Below are 22,880 nucleotides of genomic sequence, written 5' to 3'. Positions count from 1 at the left end.
AGAGACTTATCCAGCAAGACCCACAGCTGTAATCGCTGCCAAAGGTGACTCTAATATGTATTAGCTCAGGGGTGTGAATACTTACAGTGCGTTCGGAACGTATACAGACCCCTTGACTTTTTCCAGATTTTGTTATTCTGAAATTGATTACATTTGTTTTTTTCCCTCATCAATCTACACCCAATACCCCATAATGACAAGGCGAAAGCAGTTTTTTGTTGCTGCAAATCTATAATTTATTTTTTATTTTTTAAACACCTTATTTACTTAAGTATTCTCAGACCCTTTGTTATGACACTCGAAATTGAGCTCAGGTGCATGGTGTTCCCATTTACCATCCTTGATGTTTCTACAACTTGATTGGAGTCCACCTGTTACATTCAATTGATTGTACATGATTTGGAAAGGCACAAACCTCTCTATATAAGGTCCCACAGTTGACAGTGCATATCAGAGCATGTCAGAGCCTCCCCCTTCTGGGGAAGGGAACAAAAACATTTCTGTCGCATTGAAGGTCCCAAAGAACACCGTGGCCTCCATCATTCTTAAATGGAAGAAGTTTGGAACCACCAAGACTCTTTCTAGAGCTGGCTGCCTGGCAAAACTGAGCAATCGGGGGAGAATGGCCCAAGAACCCGATGGTCACTCTGACAGAGCTCCAGAGTTCCTCTGTGGAGATGGGAGAAACTTCCAGAAGGACAACCATCTCTGCAGCACTCTACCAATCAAGCCTTTATGGTAGAGTGGCCAGACGGAAGCCGCTCTGAGAAAAGGCACATGACAGCCCGCTTTGAGTTTGCCAAAAGGCACCTAAAGGACTCTGGCCATGAGAAACATTATTCTCTGGTCTAATGAAACCAAGATTGAACTCTTTGGCCTGAAAGCCAAGCGTCATGTCTGGAGGAAACCAGGCACTGCTCATCACCTGGCCAATACCATCCCTATGGTGAAGCATGGTGACTAGTCGGGATCGAGGGAAAGATGAACAGAGCAAAGTACAGAGATCCTTGATGGAAACCTACACCAGAGCACTTAGGACCTCAGACAGGGGCGATGGTTTACCTTCAATCAGGACAATGACCCCAAGCACACAGCCAAGGTAATGCAGGCATGGCTTCGGGACAAGTCTCTGAATGTCCTTGAGTGGCCCAGCCAGAGCCTGAACATCTCTGGAGAGACTTGAAAATAGCTGTGCAGCGACGCTCCCCATCCATCCTGACAGAGCTTGAGATGGTCTGCAGAGAGGAATGGGAGAAACTCCCCAAATACAGGTGTGCCAAGCTTGTATCATCATACCCAAGAAGACTCGGCTGTAATCTCTGCCAAAGGTGCTTCAACAAAGTACTGAGTAAAGGGTCTGAATACTTACAGTACCAGTCATAAGTTTGGACACCTACTCATTCCAGAGTTTTTCTTTTTTTACATAGTAGAATAATAGTGAAGACATACAACTATTAAATAACACACACTACTAAAGGACACCAATAAGAAGAAGCGCAATGGACATTAGACCGGTGAAATCTGTCCTTTGGTCTGATGAGTCCAAATGTAAGATTGTTGGTTCCAACCGCTGTGTCTTTGAGACGCAGAGTAGGTGAACGGATGATCTCCGAATGTGCGTTTCCCACCGTGAAGCATGTAGGAGGAGGTGTGATGGTGTGAGGGTGTTTTTCTGGTGAAGCTGTCAGTGATTCATTTAGAATTCAAGACACACTTAACCAGCATGGCTACAACAGCATTCTGCAGCGATGAACCATCACATCTTGTTTGGGCTTAGTGGGACAATCATTTGTTTTTCAACAGGACAATGACCCAACACACCTCCAGGCTGTGTATGGGCTATTTGACCAAGACGGAGAGTGATGGAGTGCTGCATCAGATGACCTGGCCTCCACAATCACCTAACCTCAACCCAATTGAGATGGTTTGGGATGAGTTGGGACCGCAGAGTGAAGGAAAAGCAGCCAACAAGTGCTCAGCATATGTGGGAACTCCTTTAAGACTGTTGGTAAAGCATTCCAGGTAAAGCTGGTTGATTTGAATGTCAAAAGTGTGCAAAGCTGTCATCAAGGCAAAGGGTGGCTACTTTGAAGAATCTCAAATATAAAATATATTTAGATTTAACACGTTTTGGTTACTACGTGATTCCATATGTGCTATTTCATAGTTTTGATGCCTTCGCTATTATTCCCTGGAATGAGTAGGTCTGTCTGAAGTTTTTGAATGGTACTGTATGTAAATGTGATATTTCAGTATATTTTTTATAAATGAACAAACATTTCTAAACCTGTTTTTGCTTTGTGGTATTGTGTGTAGATTGGGGTGTGTAACCGAACAAAATGTGGAAAAATGTAAGGGGTCTGAATACTTTCCGATGGCACTGTATGAACCACATTGACACATCCATCCCAAAGTGGGAGGTTAAAATATCTGGAGCATGTCTTTTTAATTAGACTTATGTGCCCATGTCCCCACATACCCCTGATTTTTGTTTTTCTGTGTCTCTGCCCCTCCACCCACCCATCCATGCCCATAATCTTTGCCGTGATGGACCTGCTCTTTGCCATCCCTGTCCCCTCTCACAGAGTGCCCTGTGCCCACAGTCGATGCCCTGATTTTGACGTGATTGTTGTTCTGGCTCGTCCTGCCCCCACACAATGCCAACATACCCATGATTGATCAATACCCTACTGTTTTCTGAACTGACCTATCCCATGATTGATCAATAACCTGGTGTTTTCGGAACTGACCTAGACCTATGTATCCCTCGCTCCCCCTCCATCTACCAGAGTTCCCACATGCCCCTACGATGACCTACCTTTACACAGTGTGTGTGTGTGTTTTCTGATCTAATCTGTGCCATCGTTTCCTTCCTCCAGAGTGCCCACATGCCGATGGTTGATGCCCTGATGATGGCCTACACGGTGGAGATGATCAGCATAGAGAAGGTGGTGGCCTGTGTTAAACGCTTCTCCACCTTCAGCGCCTCCAAGGAGCTGCCCTTTGACCTGGAGGACGCCATGGTATTCTGGATCAACAAGGTATGGTGGGGAATACACAAACATGTATTTTCACACACACACACACACACACACACACACACACAATATTATAAGAGTGGAGGTGTCTGTCTGTGTGTGTGTTAACATACAGGTTATTATTTTAGTTGTCTATTAGCAATTATTACCTAGAGACGTTCAGAAAATAGCACTTTAAGAACTAAGAGTGAATGTTGCTTTTGTTGCAGGTGAACCTGAAGATGAGGGAGATCACAGAGAGAGAGCTTAAAGTCAAGCATCACCCGCTGGAGTCTCCCAATCACCAGAAGGTAAGGCTGGAGCAGCACAGTGCTCTCATGGCACTGCCATAGATAGAAGATGAGGAAACTGAAGCGCTAGAGCCAAAATGGCCCCCATGGAGCTTGCTGCTCTTGATGCACCATCAGTCTCTAGACTGCAGTCTATACATCCAGGACACATTACAAGAATAATTGCTGTTGTAAAACCAATTTATTTGTATTTATGCAGGTTAGTCTCATTGACATATCTCTTTTTCAAGAAAAACCTCGTCCAAGTTAACGTAGCTCTTCATCTCCTGCCATTTGGGGTTGAACCCTGATTGACCTCTGTTCTCTTACCCCTTAACCCGGAAGCAGATCCAATCCTGTCTGACCTTTGACCTTTCTGCTCCTATTCTTCCTGTCTGTCTGTCTCCTCCCCCCCCCCTCCCCTCTCTCCTGCTACTTGGATAGTCTCCCTCCAAATGGTATTGGAAACTAGTACCTGTAAGTTGGCTGCTAATAGTCCCCCCTCTCCTCCCTTTTGCACGCATAGTTCTGTGTCTATGTGCACATGCACCACACCACCCCACCATGGCTCATCCAAGCCCATTCTGTGCTGCTTGTAGCCAGTGAGTCAGCCAGCCAGTGGGAGAAGGCTGGTGTTTCGGGTTATTCCATTTTTTTTAGTTGAGAATGTCACACACTTGTCTAGTCCGATGGTTTTGGATATTTGGTGTCAATGTTTATTTTGGGTGAACAATGTTTTTTGCCTTTCATTTCAAGCTGCTGCAAACTGTGGAGTCATAATGGCGTGTGGACAAGAGAGAAAGATGGTGTGTGTGTGTGTGTGTGTGTGTGTGTGTGTGTGTGGAAAAACAGAAAATGTGTAAGTGTCTTGAGTGAGAGAGAGCCATGTATCCATCGCTCAGCCCTTGCTTTCCTTTGCTCATGTGCTGAGATATTGATGCCATTTCCACCTGTGCCCACAACCTTTACCATGCCCACCCCTCCTATGCTGCCTCTGTCTGCTGTACCCATGTGGTCTCTTCCTGGCCTCTCACGGTGTCTCTCTGCTCTGCCCACGGTCTCCTTCTTACACTGCTGTCTGTGCGACTCAGTCTGATTTCATGCACGCCCTGGCCCACTGCATGCTGGAGCCAGAGGAGCTGGAGCTCGCCACAGTGGTAGTACACCTACAGTAGTCCTCCTTACTGTAGATGTCCCTGCCTCCCTAGAGATCTGGAACCTTCTAGTAATCTTTTTCTCTGACTTGTCACTCTAGTTAGGCCTAGCCATGTAGAGTTGGCTACTTCCCAATTAAAGATTAGTGTGTTTTATGTTAGTTACACTTGAATAATTAGCCTCCACCCCCCCACCCTGAAGATTTGTATATTCAGATTGCAGGATGGGTTGTTTTATTTACTACTACTGTGGCCAAGTTGTGATTAGACTGGGAGGCCTATGGATTGTGATCCATTCAGTATCCCTTATCACAAATTCAGTCTGTAGTTCTTGTATTTGGTTGATGGTTGGAGTTTAGTTTGACTAATCATTAAGTTAATGTAGTAATGTGGTTCAGGCTGTTCAGCTAGTCCTGGCCATTAGACTACAGCATTGATGAATACAATAGGCTAGCTCAGGTTTTTGTTTTTACACCACACAGTTAGCCAGCAGAAGTGGGCCAGTGATTCCCATGTGACCCTCTTCTGTATGCTAGTGGCCTGGTTTGACTGTGGGGACAGTGACACCGCATTCACAGAGTGGTTTGTGAGGGTTGGTGGCAGACCAACCATAGCTCCATGTCACTGCTCTATGAAGGACATCTCCACCCTCACACAGACCGATTGGGGCTTATTCAGGGAGTGCCACTGAATGAATTCCGATAGAAATGCATTGTCTAGACCGGACATGATTCTGTTTTATTCAATAGGGAACCGTGTCTGCCTTAGAAATGTAATGACAATCTACTCTTGTCACTATATTTCTATCTGCAACCTTATAAACATTGCCGTCCACTGAATAAGCCCTAGGCTGTATGGTAGGACTATAATAACTCAGAGGGGCTCAAGCCATAGAGATGGGCTGACTCTCTCCCTCCCCCTGGTGGTCAGGTGCGGTACCGCAGGGAGCACACGTCAGGGCGCCAGTTGCCCTTCTTCCCCCTACTGGAGGACCTGATGAGGGATGTGTGTGATGGAGCCGCACTCCTCACCGTGGTCCACTACTACTGCCCCAACCTCATGAAGCTTGACGGTAGGACATGGACGCCATCCCACTCAACAAACTTAGGCTAATCATTTAGATATGCTGAATTACTTTGTTGGTCAGAGGAAGCCTATGCAATTTGTTTCCCTGGTTAGGCCTAGTTAGAAGGCCTTGACTGAACTAAGCAATCACGAATGTCTTTCATCTGATTTATAATTGAAATAGACTATGGCAAACTAGTGTTGCTCTCTTACTGTAGTAAGCCGAGTTGTGTAATCCTGTGCTCCTTCTATGTGATATCTTAGCAGCAGGTCTTTCAGCGCCATCCTGACCTTTTTGACCTGTGTGTCTCCTATCAGATATATGCCTGAAGGAGGTGACCTCCATAGCTGACAGTCTGTATAACATCCAGCTGCTCAAGGAGTTTGCCAACGAGTATCTCAACAAGAGCTTTTACCTAACGATAGAAGATATGCTCTACTCTCCACTGGTGCTCAAGGTAAATATTCCATATATTAGCGTTTATGAGCTGTTGCACGTACCAAACTACTTCTGGGATTTGATACCATACAGCAGTACTCTGCTAGCCCACAAAATATTGGTTGTTAGGGCGACAGTACTTAGTCTCTCACGGGGAAAGGCAATGTCATTGTGCGATGCTAAGTTAGCCACAGATAGCTAGCTGCCAGGGCGTTAGGTTTTATGTCTGTTGTCTAACATGGTCCCTATTCTCTCCCTGCAGCACAATGTGATGGTGTTCATTGCGGAGTTCTTCTGGTGGTTTGAGACGGTCAAGCCAGAGTTTGTCCAACCCAGGACTGAGGAGTTCAAAGATGGTGAGCATCATCTGCTCTTCATCTGGTTCAGTTGGGGATTGGGTGGGTGTGTCTGCTGTAACCAATAAGCTTGATCTTGCATGGTAGCTACTTAGCTAGCAAGTTAGCAAGCCAAATGCATAGCTGGAGCACTGAGCCTGAGATCATTTATTTGGCACATCTTAGATGGTGAACCTATATTTTTAATCAGTGGCGTAGCACGTACCCCCTGAGCTTCAGGGGGCCCCAAATCCTATATAATTACGTTTTGACGATATTGAGAATCATACCATCGGTATTTCAAAATACCCCAGTATACGGTGTACCGCCAAAGCTAGTTGAGATATAGTGATGTATTGTGCAGTATGTTTTATTTGTGTGAGCAGGGAGGGTAGCGCCAACTGGGTGGATCAACTAAAGCTGTTGAACCTGTAAGACGAGGTAGAACAGTATTAATGGTTTCTTACTTATAGAAAATGATTTGGTTAAACTGAAGTGTCACTTGTCTTTTAATTTTTTTTACTGTAGTTCCCACTTTTCATTGCACATTTGTAGGTAATCCCCTTGCAATTTTCAATCGTCTGTTATGTATGATGACTTGCAGATTTTGCTGATCTTAACAGAAAACATTTAGACAGAACTTGACTGGGAATGAAAAATGAGCAGCTGCAGTTCAATGAGACAATTTACATTATTCTCCACTCCTTACCCACCCACCTCTGTTTTGATTGATGCCTCACCCCTCTCACAACAGCCCGAGCCATGGCTCAGCCGAAGAGTGCCCGCCCCTCAGTGCCCATCTCCAACGCCACCAAGCGTAGCTTCCAGGTGACCCCTGGCATCACCGAGGCCTCTCTGTCCGTCTCTGCCCAGAGCAGCCCTGATGTCTCCAACAGGTACTTCCTGCACCCTGCTGAAGACTCTGACCCTCTGTAAGTCTCTCCTTCCTCTTTCTCCACCCTTCTCATTTCATATTTCATCAACCTGTGTTTCCCATATAGAGATCTTGGAAAATATTACATTGTTTCCTCTCACCTTTCACATGCATTTGCTGGCCCTTCCAATTTTTGCCCTCACTTTCTCCTCCACTGTGTTTATCGATATTAGTTAATTTATGTTCCACATTCATTCCAGCCTTGAAGAAAACATGTTGCGTGAACATTGTGTATCGTGTTTGTTGGTTGATCAGTGGGAGGGTAAAAGATTAGGATTAATTAATGGGATTAAAGGGACAGTAGGTCGGGATAAACAACAACCATAGTGTCAACTAACTGACTGGGTTGTTTATCCGTGTGGAGGGTGGGTGGTTATGGGGTGTCTCTTCCTGATGCCTGTTTACTTTTAGTACTCACTTTCACTCATTCTTAAAGGCCCAGTGCTGTCAAATAAATAATTTTCCTGTGTTTTATATATGTTTCTACACTGAGGTTGGAATAATACTGTGAAAGTTATGATAATGCCCTTTTAGTGTAAGAACTGTTTGAAAAGACAGCCTGAAATTTCAGCCTGTTTTGGTGGGATGGAGTTTTGGCCTACCTGGTGACATCACCATGTAGTAAATTAGTTGATAGACCAATAAGTGTTCCAAACCCCTCTGCTAATAACAGCTAATTTGAAGTTTTCCCCTCCCCATTCAGACCACCCCCAGACAGTCCTAGCAACATTTTTGCCTAAGAAATTGCACTTTAAGACATCTTTTGACCATTTAAAAAAACAATCACAGTAAGGTACTTAATTGTTACCCAGAAATGATTTGATATTTAGATAAAACCATTGCATTGGACCTTTAAAAATGCAAGCAATAAGAGACGGCTAAACCGATTTAAATGTTCTAGGGAATGTGGGTCAATCTGCTTTACCGAAGGTGTAAGAGGGGCTAATCCCATAAACTGTCTGTGTACTTAAGACCTGAATGAATCACGTAAGGCCTCAATGAATTCACATAGTCTAGGAAAGGATATACAGTGCCTTTGGAAAGTATTCAGACCCCTTGACTTTTTCCACATTTTGTTATATTACAGCCTTATTCTAAATTGAGGAAAAAAAACATTTAATCAATCTACACACAATACCCCATAATGACAAAGCAAAAAACAGGTTTAGAAATGTTTGCAAATAATTACAAATAAAAAACTGAAATCACATTTACATAAGTATTCAGACCCTTTACTCAGTACTTTGTTGAAGCACCTTTGTCAGCGATTACAGCCTCAAGTATTCTTGGGTGTGACGCTACAAGCTTGGCACACCTATATTTGGGGAGTTTCTCCCATTCCTCTCTGGATGGGGAGCATCACTGCATGCACAGGTATTTTCAGGTCTCTCCAGAGATATTAGATTGGGTTCAAGTCTGGGCTCTGGCTGGGTCACTCAAGGACATTCAGAGACTTGTCCCAAAGCCACTCCTGCGTTGTCTTGGCTGTGTGCTTCGGGTCGTTGTCCTGATGGAAGGTGAACCTTCACCCCAATCTGAGGTCCCGAGCGCTCTGGAGAAGGTTTTCTTTAAGGATCTCTCTGTACTTTGCTCCATTCATTGGCTTCCGTCTGGCCACTCTACCATAAGTGCCTGATTGGTGGAGTGCTGCGGAGATGGTTGTCCTTCTGGAAGATTTTCCCATCTCCACAGAAGAGCTCTGTCAGAGACCATCGGGTTCTTGGTCACCTCCCTGACCAAGGCTCTTCTCCCCCGATTGCTCAGTTTGGCCAGGCGGCCAGCTCTAAATCATGTCCAATCAATTGAATTTACCACAGGTGGACTCCAATTACGTTGTAGAAACATCTCAAGGATGATCAATGGAAACAGGATGCACCTGAGCTCAATTTCGAGTCTCATAGCAAAGGGTCTGAATACTTATGGAAATAAGGTATTTCTGTTTTTTCGATTTGTCATTATGGTGTATTGTGTGTAAATTGATGAGAAAAAATTAATATTTAATCCATTTTAGAATAAGTCTGTAACATAACAAAATGTGGAAAATGTCAAGAGATCTGAATGCGCTGTAATCCTACAAAAATAGAATTTTAGCTGTACAGCAGCAGACAACATCCAAAGACTGACTAGGTAGGTAATCGAAAATGGTTTGTGTGCGTGTGATTCACAGTACTAAAGGAGGTCCTGCTGCAGCCTTCAGCACCTCCCACCCACTCCTCCCTCTGAGGCAGAGACAACAGAAGCAGCAACAGGGAGAGGATGGATCAGGTGAGGGTACCACACTACACAACACCACAGTTACCATTTACCATAGAAGACTATCCAAAACCACCCATAGGCACATTTTAGAAATTACATTTATACTTTGGTTATACTGATGGTTTTTCTCTAGTTGTGTAGCTTTTGTTGTAGTGGAATAATACTACAGTGCACATTTCAATATCAGAGATGGCTTTTCTATTGTGTCTTATAGGTAGCTGTATGGTCAATGTTTTGTCTGTGTGGGTCTAGGAATTAGAAACCGCTCCAACTCCTTGGAGAACAGACAGCCACGAGGCTCAGTGCAGGCCTGGCCTGACAAGAGACAGAGGTATAGTATGACCATAACACCTTTCTTAATTAATAATGCATATGTGTATCAGAATCAGGAATCTCCGATTTTATTGTATTTTAACTCCAGAAAACCTGAAACCATTTTCCCCCCCCCAGGCCAATGTCAACTCTCAACCCGTACACATTTGGTATCTCAGCCACCGACAGCGACGCTGATATAGCCTCTGGGGACAGTGTGAGTCTGGCCCGCTCCATCAGTAAAGACAGCCTGGCCTCTAACGTAGCCAACCTCACCCCCAAACACCAGGTTCTCACCCCCCAGGGCCACACCCTGATCGGACCCGCCCAGGTAGGCCGTGCCCCAGTCAGCCCTGCACCCCGCCGAGTCAACGGCCACGGCCTGCTGGGAAACGTCAACATGGAGGAGGAGCAGCTTGTGTCGGTGATGAGGACTGATGCGTCAACAGCTCTCCCCAGTCAGGAAGAGGCGATGCAGCCACCTGCTGGGGCCAGGCCCAAGGACAGCTTTTACTTAGAACCACTGATGCCTGCTGTGTTGAAATCGGCAAAAGAGAAGTCTGTATGCCTGAATAAGGAGGAGGAGAGTGGAGAGGTGGGTCGATCGTGGGGAGCGGGGTCTATCCGGAGAGTAGAGGGGGTGCCTGGACTCGTGGCGTCGGCCAGGAGGAAAATCCCCACCAGCCTAAATCGGACATCTACTCCCACTTCTAGTGGGGAGTTTGCCGTGTCTGCTGAAGCTTCAGTGGCTGGGCCACCCCAGGGACAAGGAGCATGCAAAAACCTGGTCTCCAGTAGTGTGGACCCCTCCTCCAGAGAGCCACCTGGGGGCTTCTACCTCCACTCTGACAGTGACAACCAGAATCCTGGTCAGGACCTGGAGCCAGACCTGGAAGAGGCTGATGAGGAGGACCTGGATGAAGCTCTCACCACCAAGGACCCAACCAGGCCTAGGAAGGCCTTCAACGAGGAGGAAGAGTCAGCCAAGCTGCACGAGGACCTGAAGGAGAAAGAGGACAAGGATAAAGGGGATGATGGTGGTAGTGGACGCTCCAGCCCCTGTCTCAGCACCCACTCCCAGGCCAGCAGCCTGGCCAGCGGCAGCGTACGCATGACCAGCTTCGCTGAACGAAAGGCACAGCAGCGCTTTGGCAGCAACCATGACCTGCGACCCAGCACATCCAGCTCCCAAAGGACCACTCCAGATGGCTCCGAGTGCAGCGGGCCCCTCTCTCTGCCCACCTCCTGGAGGCTGAAGAGGGACCAGAGCCCCTCCTCGCCTCAGGGGGGGCGGGGGGAGGGTGGCACCAACTTGCTGGCTTCTGAGCTGGTCCAGCTCCACATGCAGCTGGAGGAGAAGAGGAAGGCCATCGAGCACCAGAAGAAGAAGATGGAGGTGCTGTCAGCCAGACATAGGCAGAAGCTGGGCAAGGCTGCCTTTCTGCACATCGTCAAGAAGGGCAAGAGCGACACCCTGCCCCACCCGCTCAAACCAGACTACTACTCCAAAGAGGAGCTCAACGGGGACAAAGGGGGGAGCTCGAAAGATGACTCGTGCCTGGACGCACTGAGAGGGGCCAAAGAGACAGAGTCTGCCACCTCGCCAGTCCCAGATGCCTTAGAGACGGTGGAAAGGAAGTGCAGCGGTAGCCCCGGTCTGCTGCTGGACGAAGAACTGGACCTGAACGAATGTAACCGCTCCATTGAGATGCTGAATGACGCCATCGGCAGCATCCAGCAGCAGATGATGCAGCTGTCCCTCCAGCAGGACCTACTGATGAAACAGAATGTACAGTCCCCTCCCGGCCCACCTCCTCCCAACGACAAGACCAGCGGCTCTGAACCAAAGGCCCAATCTGCCATCCACTTTGTGGAGATGGGCAGCGGTGCACCAACCACAGGTACCGCACCAACCAGGAAACCCCCCAAGCTGACCTCGGCCAGAGGCCCAAGGTCCAAGCCGTCTGAGCTGAAGCTGGTCAAGGAGCACGGGCGGCAGGGCCTTACCTCCAGCAGGGCAATCACCCCCACCCACAGCCTGGAGAACCTGCCCCACTTGAGGCAGTTCCCCGGGGGCAGGTCCCCCAGGGCAGACCCCCCTGACACCAGAACCCCCTCTGTTGGAGGAGAGACAATCGGTGTGCAGGACAAGCCTGGACGGAGTGCCACCTTTAGGCTCAACGATGAGGCTAACCTGCGCACAGTGGCCCGTATCGACCCGGTAAATGTCACCCCAGAAGTGTCCTTTGAGTGCCTGTCCAGTACCTTGAGGGAGGGGGAGCTGAATTCCTCGGACAGCTCGGGGAAGGAGAACGTCCCTTTGGAGGAGGTGTCATGGAGCAAAGCCCCCCTGATAGAGGTGGACCTGTCAGACCTGAAGGACCCAGAGGAGATGGAGGGAGGCTGTGGTCAAAACAGCACCATGGATGGGGAAGACGGAGAACAGAAGTCTGGCCTGGGATTCTTCTTCAAGGTGTGTGTGTGTGTGGTTTTCTGTCAAAAATTTGCCGCTGGACAATGTGACTGGGAAGATTTTAATTTACCGGACATTTTAGAAATTTACCGGACATCCATATGCGTTCAGATCTGAGAGTAGAGAGAGAACGAAAACTCTTACTTGGCCAAATGATCCATATTTACGTGTCCTTAAAAACAGCCTATAACAAATTACAAAAACACTAGGCTTTTCTGTGTTTCGATGTGTATCATATACAAAACGCTGTAGCCTATTGTTTTTTACTTTTCTAAAATAATAATTGTTCAGCTGTCTGAGATTTGAGCACTAAATGGATCAGGGCATTGCATGCGGCCTATTGGCTTAGCGGTCCACTGTATGATATTAATATTTAAAATGTATAAAGGAAGAAAAGCTTAGGCCTAGTTCCAGAGAGATATGCTTGCGGCATGCTACGACACCAACGTTCATTTCTTTATCCTTGTCAGATAGGCTACAGTGTCTGCAATAGAGATAAAGACGTACAGAAGGAGGCTAATTAGTTCATTTTTTTTATCAGAATATTTTTTATAAAGATGAACATTATATTGTTAGATTATAGGAGTAAATCTGGTAGGCCTAAAACATTCCTAACCTCAAGTTCAACTGTCGGACTCCGTTGGATTGCCGGTGCGCACTGCCTTCATATCATAGACCTGCAGTAGCTAAAGCATAGCATAATTTAGCCAATGAAAATGTCTCAACAGAATGAAACAAAACATGTTTGCATATTTAAATTACTGGTTTAGATTAATACGCCTACAAAAATTAAGCAATAAGGCCTGAGGGGGTGTGGTATATGGCCAATATACCACAGCTAAGGGCTGTTCTTAAGCACGACGCAACACGGAGTGCCTGGACACAGGCAGTGATATATATTGGCAATATATCACAAACCCCCGAGGTGCCTTAATGCTATTATAAACTGGTTACCAACGTAATTGGAGCAGTAAAAATAAATGTTTTGTCATACCCATGGTATATGGTTTGATATACCACAGTTTTCAGCCAATCAGCAGTCGGGGCTCGAACCACCCAGTTTATAATAAGTGATATACAATAATAATGATCAAACCAATGATTATACATTCACCCAGGATGCAACTTTCCAGTGCAACTATTTTTGCCCTGTAATGTTAAAACAAAATCAGACAACCCTATAGTAGAATAGTTTACATATTTATTACCTAGTCGGGTTGATGTGTTCTATGCGAGAAATATTATTCTCTAGGTGCTTTCAAGTTGAGAGCCATAGGGAGGGAAACATGTATTCTGACAAGCAGTCAATGCACAAAAGTTCTTAACGCAATCGTTGGAAAACACATTTGTTTATATATTCGTTTTATTGTTATGAATTTTTTCTTTGTAATTTCCCCCCATTTTTCTCCCCAATTTCAGGATATCAATTGCTAGTTACGATCTTATCTCATCGCTGCAACTCGGGAGAGGCGAATGTCGAAACATGACCTGCCAAGCCGCGTTGCTTCTTAACACACTGCTCGATTAACCCAGAAGCCTGCCGTACCAATTTTTTGGCCTTTGTTAAGAGAGGGGGATCCCAGTTTTTCCATTGCTACCATGTTTATTTCTCTACTTCAGTTGTGCAAGTTCCATCGTTTTACAAATGCAATTACAACTGGAGTTTCAAGCATGGTTTAGGCGCAGCTGCGCAACACAGAGATCAATGGGGGCAATGGCATCTTAAAAGGGCAATGGCATACTTTCATTATAGAATTTTTTTTTTATCAAATGAATAATTATTTGTATATTTATAATAAAATAATTAACAATCAGGATGGGGTAAATGTAGATGGACAAATCCCATGATTCAGATGGACAAATCCCATGATTCAGCCTATGCTAATTGTATAGCCACTATGTTGCATCAGTTGGGCTACAGACGATGATGCCTATTGCTAATAGCGCATCTAAGAATATCGACCATTCATAGGTTATTTTTATTTAATTTAACCTTTTATTTAACTAGGCAAGTCATTTAAGAACAAATTCTTATTTACAGTGACGGCCTAGGAACAGTGGGTTAACTGCCTTGTTCAGGGGCAGAATGACAGATTTTTACCTTGTCAGCTCGGGGATTTGATCCAGCAACCTTTTGGTTACTGGCCCAACGCTCTTACCACTAGGCTGCCTGCCATTATATACATGGTCCAATATGTAAAAATTGTTTTAAATGCCCAATGCAGCTGTTTAATTGCAATATCAAATAATTTCTGGGTAACAATTGAAGTACCTTGTTGTAATAGTTTTCCATTAAAATTGACAAAAATAGCTGAACTATTTTACAGTGCTCGTTTTATCAGTGGTTGTACAATATGATGTATTTTGACTGCACTGGACCTTTTTAAAATACTTTTTACCGATATGTTATTGGGCACATTGCTAGTGGTGGAAATTATATTTTAGATGGTGTCAGCGTAATTTTATTTAAATTCATTTTGAGTAGAATGTATTTTTTTTAAGTCACCAGAACTGAGCTTCTCAGTTCTACATAAAAATGGTCTCGGGGAGGACCCAGGACAACCTAAGCAAGGGAACTGGAATTGACAAACTTGCCGTTTTACTTTTTTTTTTCCTATTTCCCTAAAGGCATGATGGTCATGACTTTCTTACATGAAAGGGGAGGTTAACATTCGATCTGAGATTGACAATAAGTTTCAGTCATTGTATTTTTTTAGTTGTTGCTTTAACCCTTGTAAATACGAAGATAAATGAAAGTTCCAAAATTGCATTCTACCTGAAGAGCGATTTGCACACAGTAGCCTGCATTTGGCTGCGCTAATGTTCTTCTCATCTTTGTCCACTACAATAGGCATTTTCACTGAAGGCAAACTTTTTCCCCCTCCAGCTTTCATTTTACTTCAATGAAAAAGGCCTCCATCTTCTCAACAACAGTAGCCTAGGCCAGGGGTAGGCAACTGGATTCCGCAACGGACCGATTCTTATTTTTTATTTTTTTTGTCCCAGCAGATGGTCGGGGGCAATTATAAAATTTGTAAGCTGCAAATTGACCATAACTAAGCCTAAAAATAGATTGTATTTGAAAATACAATTTGATACCTTGAATTACATTGAGACATGATCATATGCAGTATGGCTCTTGGGAGCAGATTTCCCAAAAATTTTTGTTGCTAAATTATTGTGGGCCAAGGCTCCTCTCACTCGTTTTTTTCTCTCAGCAGCAGGTGCAAGTAAGGCAGCGCGCAAGGAGTGCGGGAATGGTGCTGTAGCACGGATTCACGGTGTATGATAGGTAGCCTAATTGGGGGATTGTTTTTCTCCCAGACATTTTGGCCGGCTACAATTTTATACTTTTTTTTTATTGGCCAGAAGACAGCAATTACCGGCTAACTGTGTGTGTGTCATAAAGTGGACAATATATAGGGCATATTCTCATCTTTTGGGGGGGCGAATGTCTAGGACAGGGAAAGGTATTATATCATTTTTAGAGTACAATATTTTCCGGGAAGGAATAATATAAAATTCTACATTTTATTGAATAAATAAAGCAAGAGATGAGGGAAGAGACACAGGCAATTGTTTGTGGCATAAATCAAGTTTTATTGAATGTAATTGAGTAAGATGCTACTAGTAAGTGTGTTGTATCGTGCTACAGGATGAACAGAAGGCGGAGGATGAGCTGGCTAAGAAGAGGGCAGCGTTTCTCGTAAGGCAGCAGAAGAAGGCTGAGGATGCCCGGTTACGCAAACTACAGCTGGAGGCAGAGACCGAACAGAAGCGGGAAGAGTCCAGGTAACAAACATATAACGTCTTTACAACCAAATCAAAACGATGTCTGCTAGATAAGACATAATGCTCAGGTAGGATAAGACTGTCTAAGCACAAGCTTAATAACCACCACCAAAACCCTCCCACAAAATCGTGTGTTACCGGTATAGTCACAAGTTTTGCACACCTGTGTATTTGCTCTTTACACCTCAAATGTAGTGCGTACGGCCCAGTACATCACTGGGGCCAAGCTTTCTGCTATCCAGGACCTATATATACTAGGCAGTGTCAGAGGAAGGCCCCAAAAATTGTCAGACTCCAGTCACCCAAGTCATAGACTGTTCTTTCTGCTACCGCAAGGCAAGCGGTACCGGAGCACCAAGTCTAGGTCCAAAAGGCTCCTTAACAGCTTCTACCCCGAAGTCATAATACCGCTGAACAATTAATCAAATGGCCACCTGGACTATTTGCGTTGACCCCCTACCTACATGTACAAATTACCTCGACTAACCTGTACCCCCGCACATTGACTCGGTACTGGTACCCCATGTATATAGCCTCTTTATTGTTACTTTTTATTTTATTTTTTACTTTAGTTTATATTGTAAATATTTTCTTAACCAACAAAGCAGTTCAATAAATAGTTAAGGGCTTTTAAGTAACCATTTCACGGTAAGGTCTACACCTGTTGAATTCAGTACATGTGAAAAATAACATTTGAAATGTTCGTTCATAGAAAAACACAGAAAATGGCAATATTGTCCCTCCTCCGTCCTCTTCCGTGTTAAGTCTGTTCAAATGCTGCAGTTGTTGAGCCTGTGGTCTGTCTCTCCCCCTAGGCGGAAGGCGGAGGAGGACCGGATGAGGAAGGAGGAGGAGAAGGCCCGTAGGGAGCTGATCAAGGAGCAGTACCTGAGGAGGAAGCAGCAGGAGCTGATAGAGGAGCAGGGCCTTGGCACCCCAGCCAAGCCCAAGACCCCCAAGACCAAGCCTAAGAAACCCAGTCACCAGACTCACAGACCCAAGTCTGCGTTCAGCAGAGAGGAGTCCTCCAGCGACACCTTCTCTTCCAAGTGCTCTTCTTCTACACGTAAAAACCACCACACTTTTGTTCATCAGACTAGGCCAGGGGTTAATAACTCCTGTCCCAGAGGGCTACAGTGTGTGCAGGCTTTTGTTCCAGTCCTGCACTAATACATCTCATTCAGCTGCGCTGGGGGGAAAAAAACATGTTAACACTGTGGTTCTCTGGAACCAGGATTGGTTGACATCCTTGGTCCAGGTCAGTTTCATGTCTCCCAATTCCCTTTGAGAAAATATTGCAGATTTTGCAATCATGCATTTCTGTGTGTGAGGATAGGAGTGTAATAGGAAGAGTTAGCTATACTAAGATGGAATCTATATTTTGGTTCTCGGTAGCTGACAACCTGAGCAGTGCCCAGTCAGGCTCCAGTCTGTCCCTGGCCTCCGCTGCCACCACTGAGGCGGACAGCGTTAACTCTGGAGGAGCAGGATCCCAACGGTAAGTGCGCCAAATATGTAGGTGGGTGCTTGTTTAAGAATTTTGGTTTGGGTGTAATTGATGTCAGTGTTATCGATCTCTGTGCCATTTTTAAACCTCTTTTTTTTTTTTTTTTTTTTTATCATCTCTGTGTGCTCTGCTATCCGTTGCCAGTGGTGAGTCTGAGTTTTTCCCAGGCCTGAGTCGGAACGCCAGTCGGAACACTGAGAGAGACTGGGACAACGGCTCTACTGCATCTTCAATCAACTCCATGGCAGAATACACTGGTCAGTACACATGAAAATCAGTCTCTTGTCATACTGGGAAACAGTCTTTCCCATAATGTTCCAATAATATTCCCATAACACCCCTACAATGTTCCCATAAAACCATTGCTCTGCTCACGTTCTCCTCGTCTCTATTAATGTTAGCATTTAATGCTAAGACTTGTCGTTCCACTCTGTCCTCAGGTCCCAAGCTGTTCAAGGAGCCCAGTTCCAAGTCCAATAAGCCCATCATCTTCAACGCTATTTCTCACTGCTGCCTGGCTGGCAAGGTCAATGAGCCCCAAAAGAACACCCTCCTAGAGGTAAAGCTTTACCTAACTGTGAAATGCTATTAACGTGCACTCCAGAGCAAATGGTCACACGCACACAGGTCAGCCATCATCTCACTGTTGTGACTTTTGGCTATGGATATTCAAGATAATTTACTGATTTCATTACTGGAATAATTGATCTAATTTCATTAATTTGGTTATCCTATCCAAATTAATCTGAGGGGCACCATTTAAGGGTTTTGATATAAAGACCCCTTGAATTAACACTATCAGTAGTTATTAACCGTTATACCATTTAATCCTATATCAACAGTAGTCATAATCAACACTCAATTTACTATATTTTCATTCTGAACGGTCATCAAGCTCTGACTTCAAGAATCAAATTGCTCCTTAGGGACTTCAATGCAACAGATATACTTCAAAGTTGTATTGCTAGACTCAAATGGATTGAAAATAAGGTAGGTACAGTTGTCTTAAACCTCTCTTGGACATGTGGGACGCTAGCGTCCCACCTTGCCAACAGCCAGTGAAATAGCAGAACGCCAAATTCAAAACAACAACAAATGTCATAATTCAAATTTCTCACACATACAAGTATTATACACCATTTTAAAGATAATCTTCTCGTTAATCCAACCACAGTGTCCGATTATCAAAAAGGCTTTACAGCGAAAGGATACCATTAGATTATGTTAGGACAGCACCTAGACAAGAAAAACCACACAGCCATTTTCCAAGCAAGGAGAGGTCTCACAAAAACCAGAAATACAGCTAAAATGAATCACTAACCTTTGATCTTCATCAGATGGCACTCATAAGACTTCATGTTACACAATACATGTACAGTGGGGCAAAAAAGTATTTAGTCAGCCACCAATTGTGCAAGTTCTCCCACTTAAAAAGATGAGAGAGGCCTGTAATTCTCATCATAGGTACACGTCAACTATGACAGACAAAATGATTTTAAAAAATCCAGAAAATCACATTGTAGGATTTTTTATGAATTTATTTGCAAATGATGGTGGAAAATAAGTATTTGATCACCTACAAACAAGCAAGATTTCTGGCTCTCACAGACCTGTAACTTATTTTTTAAGAGGCTCCTCTCCTCCACTCGTTACCTGTATTAATGGCACCTGTTTGAACTTGTTATCAGTATAAAAGACACCTGTCCACCACCTCAAACAGTCACACTCCAAACTCCACTATGGCTAAGACCAAAGAGCTGTCAAAGGACACCAGAAACAAAATTGTAGACCTGCACCAGGCTGGGAAGACTGAATCTGCAATAGGTAAGCAGCTTGGTTTGACGAAATCAACTGTGGGAGCAATTATTAGGAAATGGAAGACATACAAGACCACTGATAATCACCCTCGATCTGGGGCTTCACGCAAGATCTCACCCCGTGGGGTCAAAATGATCACAAGAACGGTGAGCAAAAAACCTAGAACCACACGGGGGGACCTAGTGAATGACCTGCAGAGAGCTGGGACCAAAGTAACAAAGCCTACCATCAGTAACACACAATGCCGCCAGGGACTAAAATCCTGCAGTGCCAGACGTGTCCCCCTGCTTAAGCCAGTACGTGTCCAGGCCCGTCTGAAGTTTGCTAGAGAGCATTTGGATGATCCAGAAGAGGATTGTGAGAATGTCATATGGTCAGATGAAACCAAAATATAACTTTTTAGTAAAAACTCAACTCGTCGTGTTTGGAGGACAAAGAATGCTGAGTTGCATCCAAAGAACACCATACCTACTGTGAAGCATGGGGGTGGAAACATCATGCTTTGGGGCTGTTTTTCTGCAAAGGGACCAGGACGACTGATCCGTGTAAAGGAAAGAATGAATGGGGCCATGTATCGTGAGATTTTGAGTGAAAACCTCCTTCCATCAGCAAGGGCATTGAAGATGAAACGTGGCTGGGTCTTTCAGCATGACAATGATCCCAAACACACCGCCCGGGCAACGAAGCATTTCAAGGTCCTGGAGTGGCCTAGCCAGTCTCCAGATCTCAACCCCATAGAAAATCTTTGGAGGGAGTTGAAAGTCCGTGTTACCCAGCGACAGCCCCAAAACATCACTGCTCTAGAGGAGATCTGCATGGAGGAATGGGCCAAAATACCAGCAACAGTGTGTGAAAACCTTGTGAAGACTTACAGAAAACGTTTGACCTGTGTCATTGCCAACAAAGGGTATATGACAAAGTATTTAGATAAATAAGTATTTGGTCAATAATAAAAAGTTTTCCACCATAATTTGCAAATAAATTCATAAAAAATCCTACAATGTGATTTTCTGGATTTTTTTTCTAATTTTGTCTGTCATAGTTGATCCCAGGAATCCTATGATGAAAATTACAGGCCTCTCTCATCTTTATAAGTGGGAGAACTTGCACAATTGGTGGCTGACTAAATACTTTTTTGCCCCACTGTATGTTTTGCTCGATAAAGTTCATATTTATATACAAAAACCCCATTTTACTTTGGCGTGTAATGTTCAGAAATGTTTTGCCTCAAACTCCCGTTGAATGAGCACATCAATTTACAGAAATACTCATCATAAGCGTTGATAAAAGATACAAGTGTTATGCATAGGATTATAGATGCTCTTCTCCTTAATGCAACCGCTGTGTCAGATTTCAAAAAAGCTTTATGGCGAAAGCAAACTTTGCAATAATCTGAGTACAGCGCTCAGACATCAAAACAAGCCATACAGATACCCGCCATTTTGGAGTCAACAGAAGTCAGAAATAACATTAGAAATATTCACTTACCTTTGATCTTCATCGGAATGCACTCCCAGGAATCCCAGTTCCACAATAAATGTTAGTTTTGTTCGATAAAGTTAATCTTTGTCCTATTACCTCCATTTTGTTTGTGCGTTTAATCCAGCACTCCAAATTCACTAAGCGCACGAGTTTAGTCCAGACAAAGTCAAAATAGTTCCAAATACAGTTCGTAGAAACATGTCAAATGATGTATAGAATCAATCTTTAGGATGTTTTTATCATAAATCTGCAATAATATTCCAACCGGACAATTCCACTGTCTTTAGAATTGAAAGGAAAGGCAGCTCGCTCTCACGGCCGCGTGCATGTTTGAGCTCATGCCAATTTTCCAGACACATGACTGAATCAGCTCTTATTCTCTTCCCATTCAGAGTAGAAGCCTGAAACAAGGTTCTAAAGACTGTTGACATCTAGTGGAAGCCGTAGAAAGTGCAATATGACCCCACAGACACTGTATATTGGATAGACAATCACTTGAAAAACTACAAACCTCAGATTTCCCACTTCTTGGTTGGATTTTTTCTCAGGTTTTTGCCTGCCATATGAGTTCTGTTATACTCAGACATCATTCAAACAGTTTTAGAAACTTCAGTGTTTTCTATCCAAATCTACTAATTGTATGCATATTCTAGCTTTTGTGCCTGAGTAGCAGCCATTTTACTTTGGGCATGTTTTTCATCCAAGCTACTCAATACCGCCCCCCTTTCCTAGAGAAGTTAATAGACACAAGATACAAATAGAATGCAGTACAATCATTGAAGTAGAAAACTCTACAGATTAGTTTCAGGCTTATGTACTCACAGGCAGATATGATAACACTTGAACAGGACTTTGGAGAATTTAAAAAAATTTTATTTGTGAAAACAGGAGAAGTGAAAGAGGCTACATCAGTGAAGTTTCACAGCCGTGAAACTATAGGCTCCCCAATCAGGGGTATACTGGCCCGGTTACAGGTTAACACCTGCTGTGGGCAGCGCTTGGACAGTATTGGTTATTAATTCAGACTAACAGTCTTAGAATAATCAATTACTGCCACGTTTACACACACACACCGTCACCCAATGGGAAATGAAATACAATGCATTTACATGTATTTCAGCCGAGTGTCATCTGGTTCAGTTGGATTTCTGTTATAACCGAGATGAAACAGGAAAAAGGTCAGTGGTCCTGGCATTGGAGTTTGCAGCCGAAGAAGCTTCTTCCCTCATCGGAGCTCTTTCTTTCTCAGTCCTCAATTACATTCGGTCCAAAGAGATGACGTTTAAGGCACTAGGATGCAGTAGAATGTTTGGGTCCTCATTGGGAGAGCGAGAAACTCAGCGGGAGCAGAGCGTGTTCAGCCAAGTTCCTATCAGGAGATGGCCACCTCTGTCAGAGTTGGATTGTGCAAGTCAAAGTTGCATTAGGTTCTCAAGGAGATGGATCGTTACCTCTAAGGCGTGGCCGCACCTCACGACGAGCTGATCTAATTTCTGTTTAGTACGTTTTTTTAATTTATAGGGATAGTCGCGGAAGGCGGGCTCAAATGGTCGGATAGAGTGACGTGGGAACATAATTTTCACATGAGATAAACCTGAGATTTCCTCATAAGTGTTCACAAAATGTTAAAATGTGTTTATACAAGAAAAACGATCTCTTGGATGAAGTACATACAGTAGTCCCCCCCCCCCAACACACAAAAAAATAGGCCATTCAGTCGTAAAGGGAGAGCAGTTTATTTTTCTTATAATAGCCTTTAAAGGGGCGCTGTCTAATTCAGAACTGTAACTTTTGACCTGGAATGTGGTACTTAAGGATCTTTGTTCTCCGTCACCCACTCCGCCCCCCCCTTGTTGGCTCTTCGTCACAACATAGTCAAATTGCAAGTTAGGGATGTGAACCACGAAACTCAAGAGTTTTTAGTTCTTCTGTCCTATTTATCAATAATTTAGTCCAGCCAAACCCCATGCTGTGGTAATGAGCACAGTAACATGTAGGTCACATCT

General features: G+C 44.3%; 1 protein-coding gene across 3 annotated transcripts in view; it reads left to right on the top strand.

Annotated features, from left to right (window-relative positions):
- camsap1b (calmodulin regulated spectrin-associated protein 1b) overlaps positions 1-22,880 on the top strand; it is a 47,257-nt gene that overhangs the window by 23,316 nt on the left and 1,061 nt on the right. Inside the window, exons 4-18 of one of the 3 annotated variants that reach the window (XM_014171184.2) lie at positions 2,880-3,041; positions 3,248-3,328; positions 3,752-3,784; positions 5,392-5,533; positions 5,845-5,984; positions 6,228-6,321; positions 7,055-7,196; positions 9,402-9,499; positions 9,743-9,821; positions 9,941-12,275; positions 15,931-16,067; positions 16,883-17,133; positions 17,463-17,565; positions 17,719-17,831; positions 18,015-18,133. In XM_014171184.2, coding sequence (XP_014026659.1) covers positions 2,880-3,041; positions 3,248-3,328; positions 3,752-3,784; positions 5,392-5,533; positions 5,845-5,984; positions 6,228-6,321; positions 7,055-7,196; positions 9,402-9,499; positions 9,743-9,821; positions 9,941-12,275; positions 15,931-16,067; positions 16,883-17,133; positions 17,463-17,565; positions 17,719-17,831; positions 18,015-18,133 — 4,029 coding nt within the window. Of the gene's footprint in view, positions 1-2,879; positions 3,042-3,247; positions 3,329-3,751; positions 3,785-5,391; positions 5,534-5,844; positions 5,985-6,227; positions 6,322-7,054; positions 7,233-9,401; positions 9,500-9,742; positions 9,822-9,940; positions 12,276-15,930; positions 16,068-16,882; positions 17,134-17,462; positions 17,566-17,718; positions 17,832-18,014; positions 18,134-22,880 lie in introns of all 3 variants that reach the window. The other 2 variants (XM_014171182.2, XM_014171183.2) reach the window with 2 other exon arrangements.

The sequence above is a fragment of the Salmo salar genome, chromosome ssa24 (genome assembly GCF_905237065.1).
Source record: "Salmo salar chromosome ssa24, Ssal_v3.1, whole genome shotgun sequence".
NCBI classification, from domain to species: Eukaryota; Metazoa; Chordata; class Actinopteri; order Salmoniformes; family Salmonidae; genus Salmo; species Salmo salar.
The sequence above is the reverse complement of the archived record's forward strand: the minus strand, read 5'-3'. Positions and strand labels throughout refer to the sequence as shown.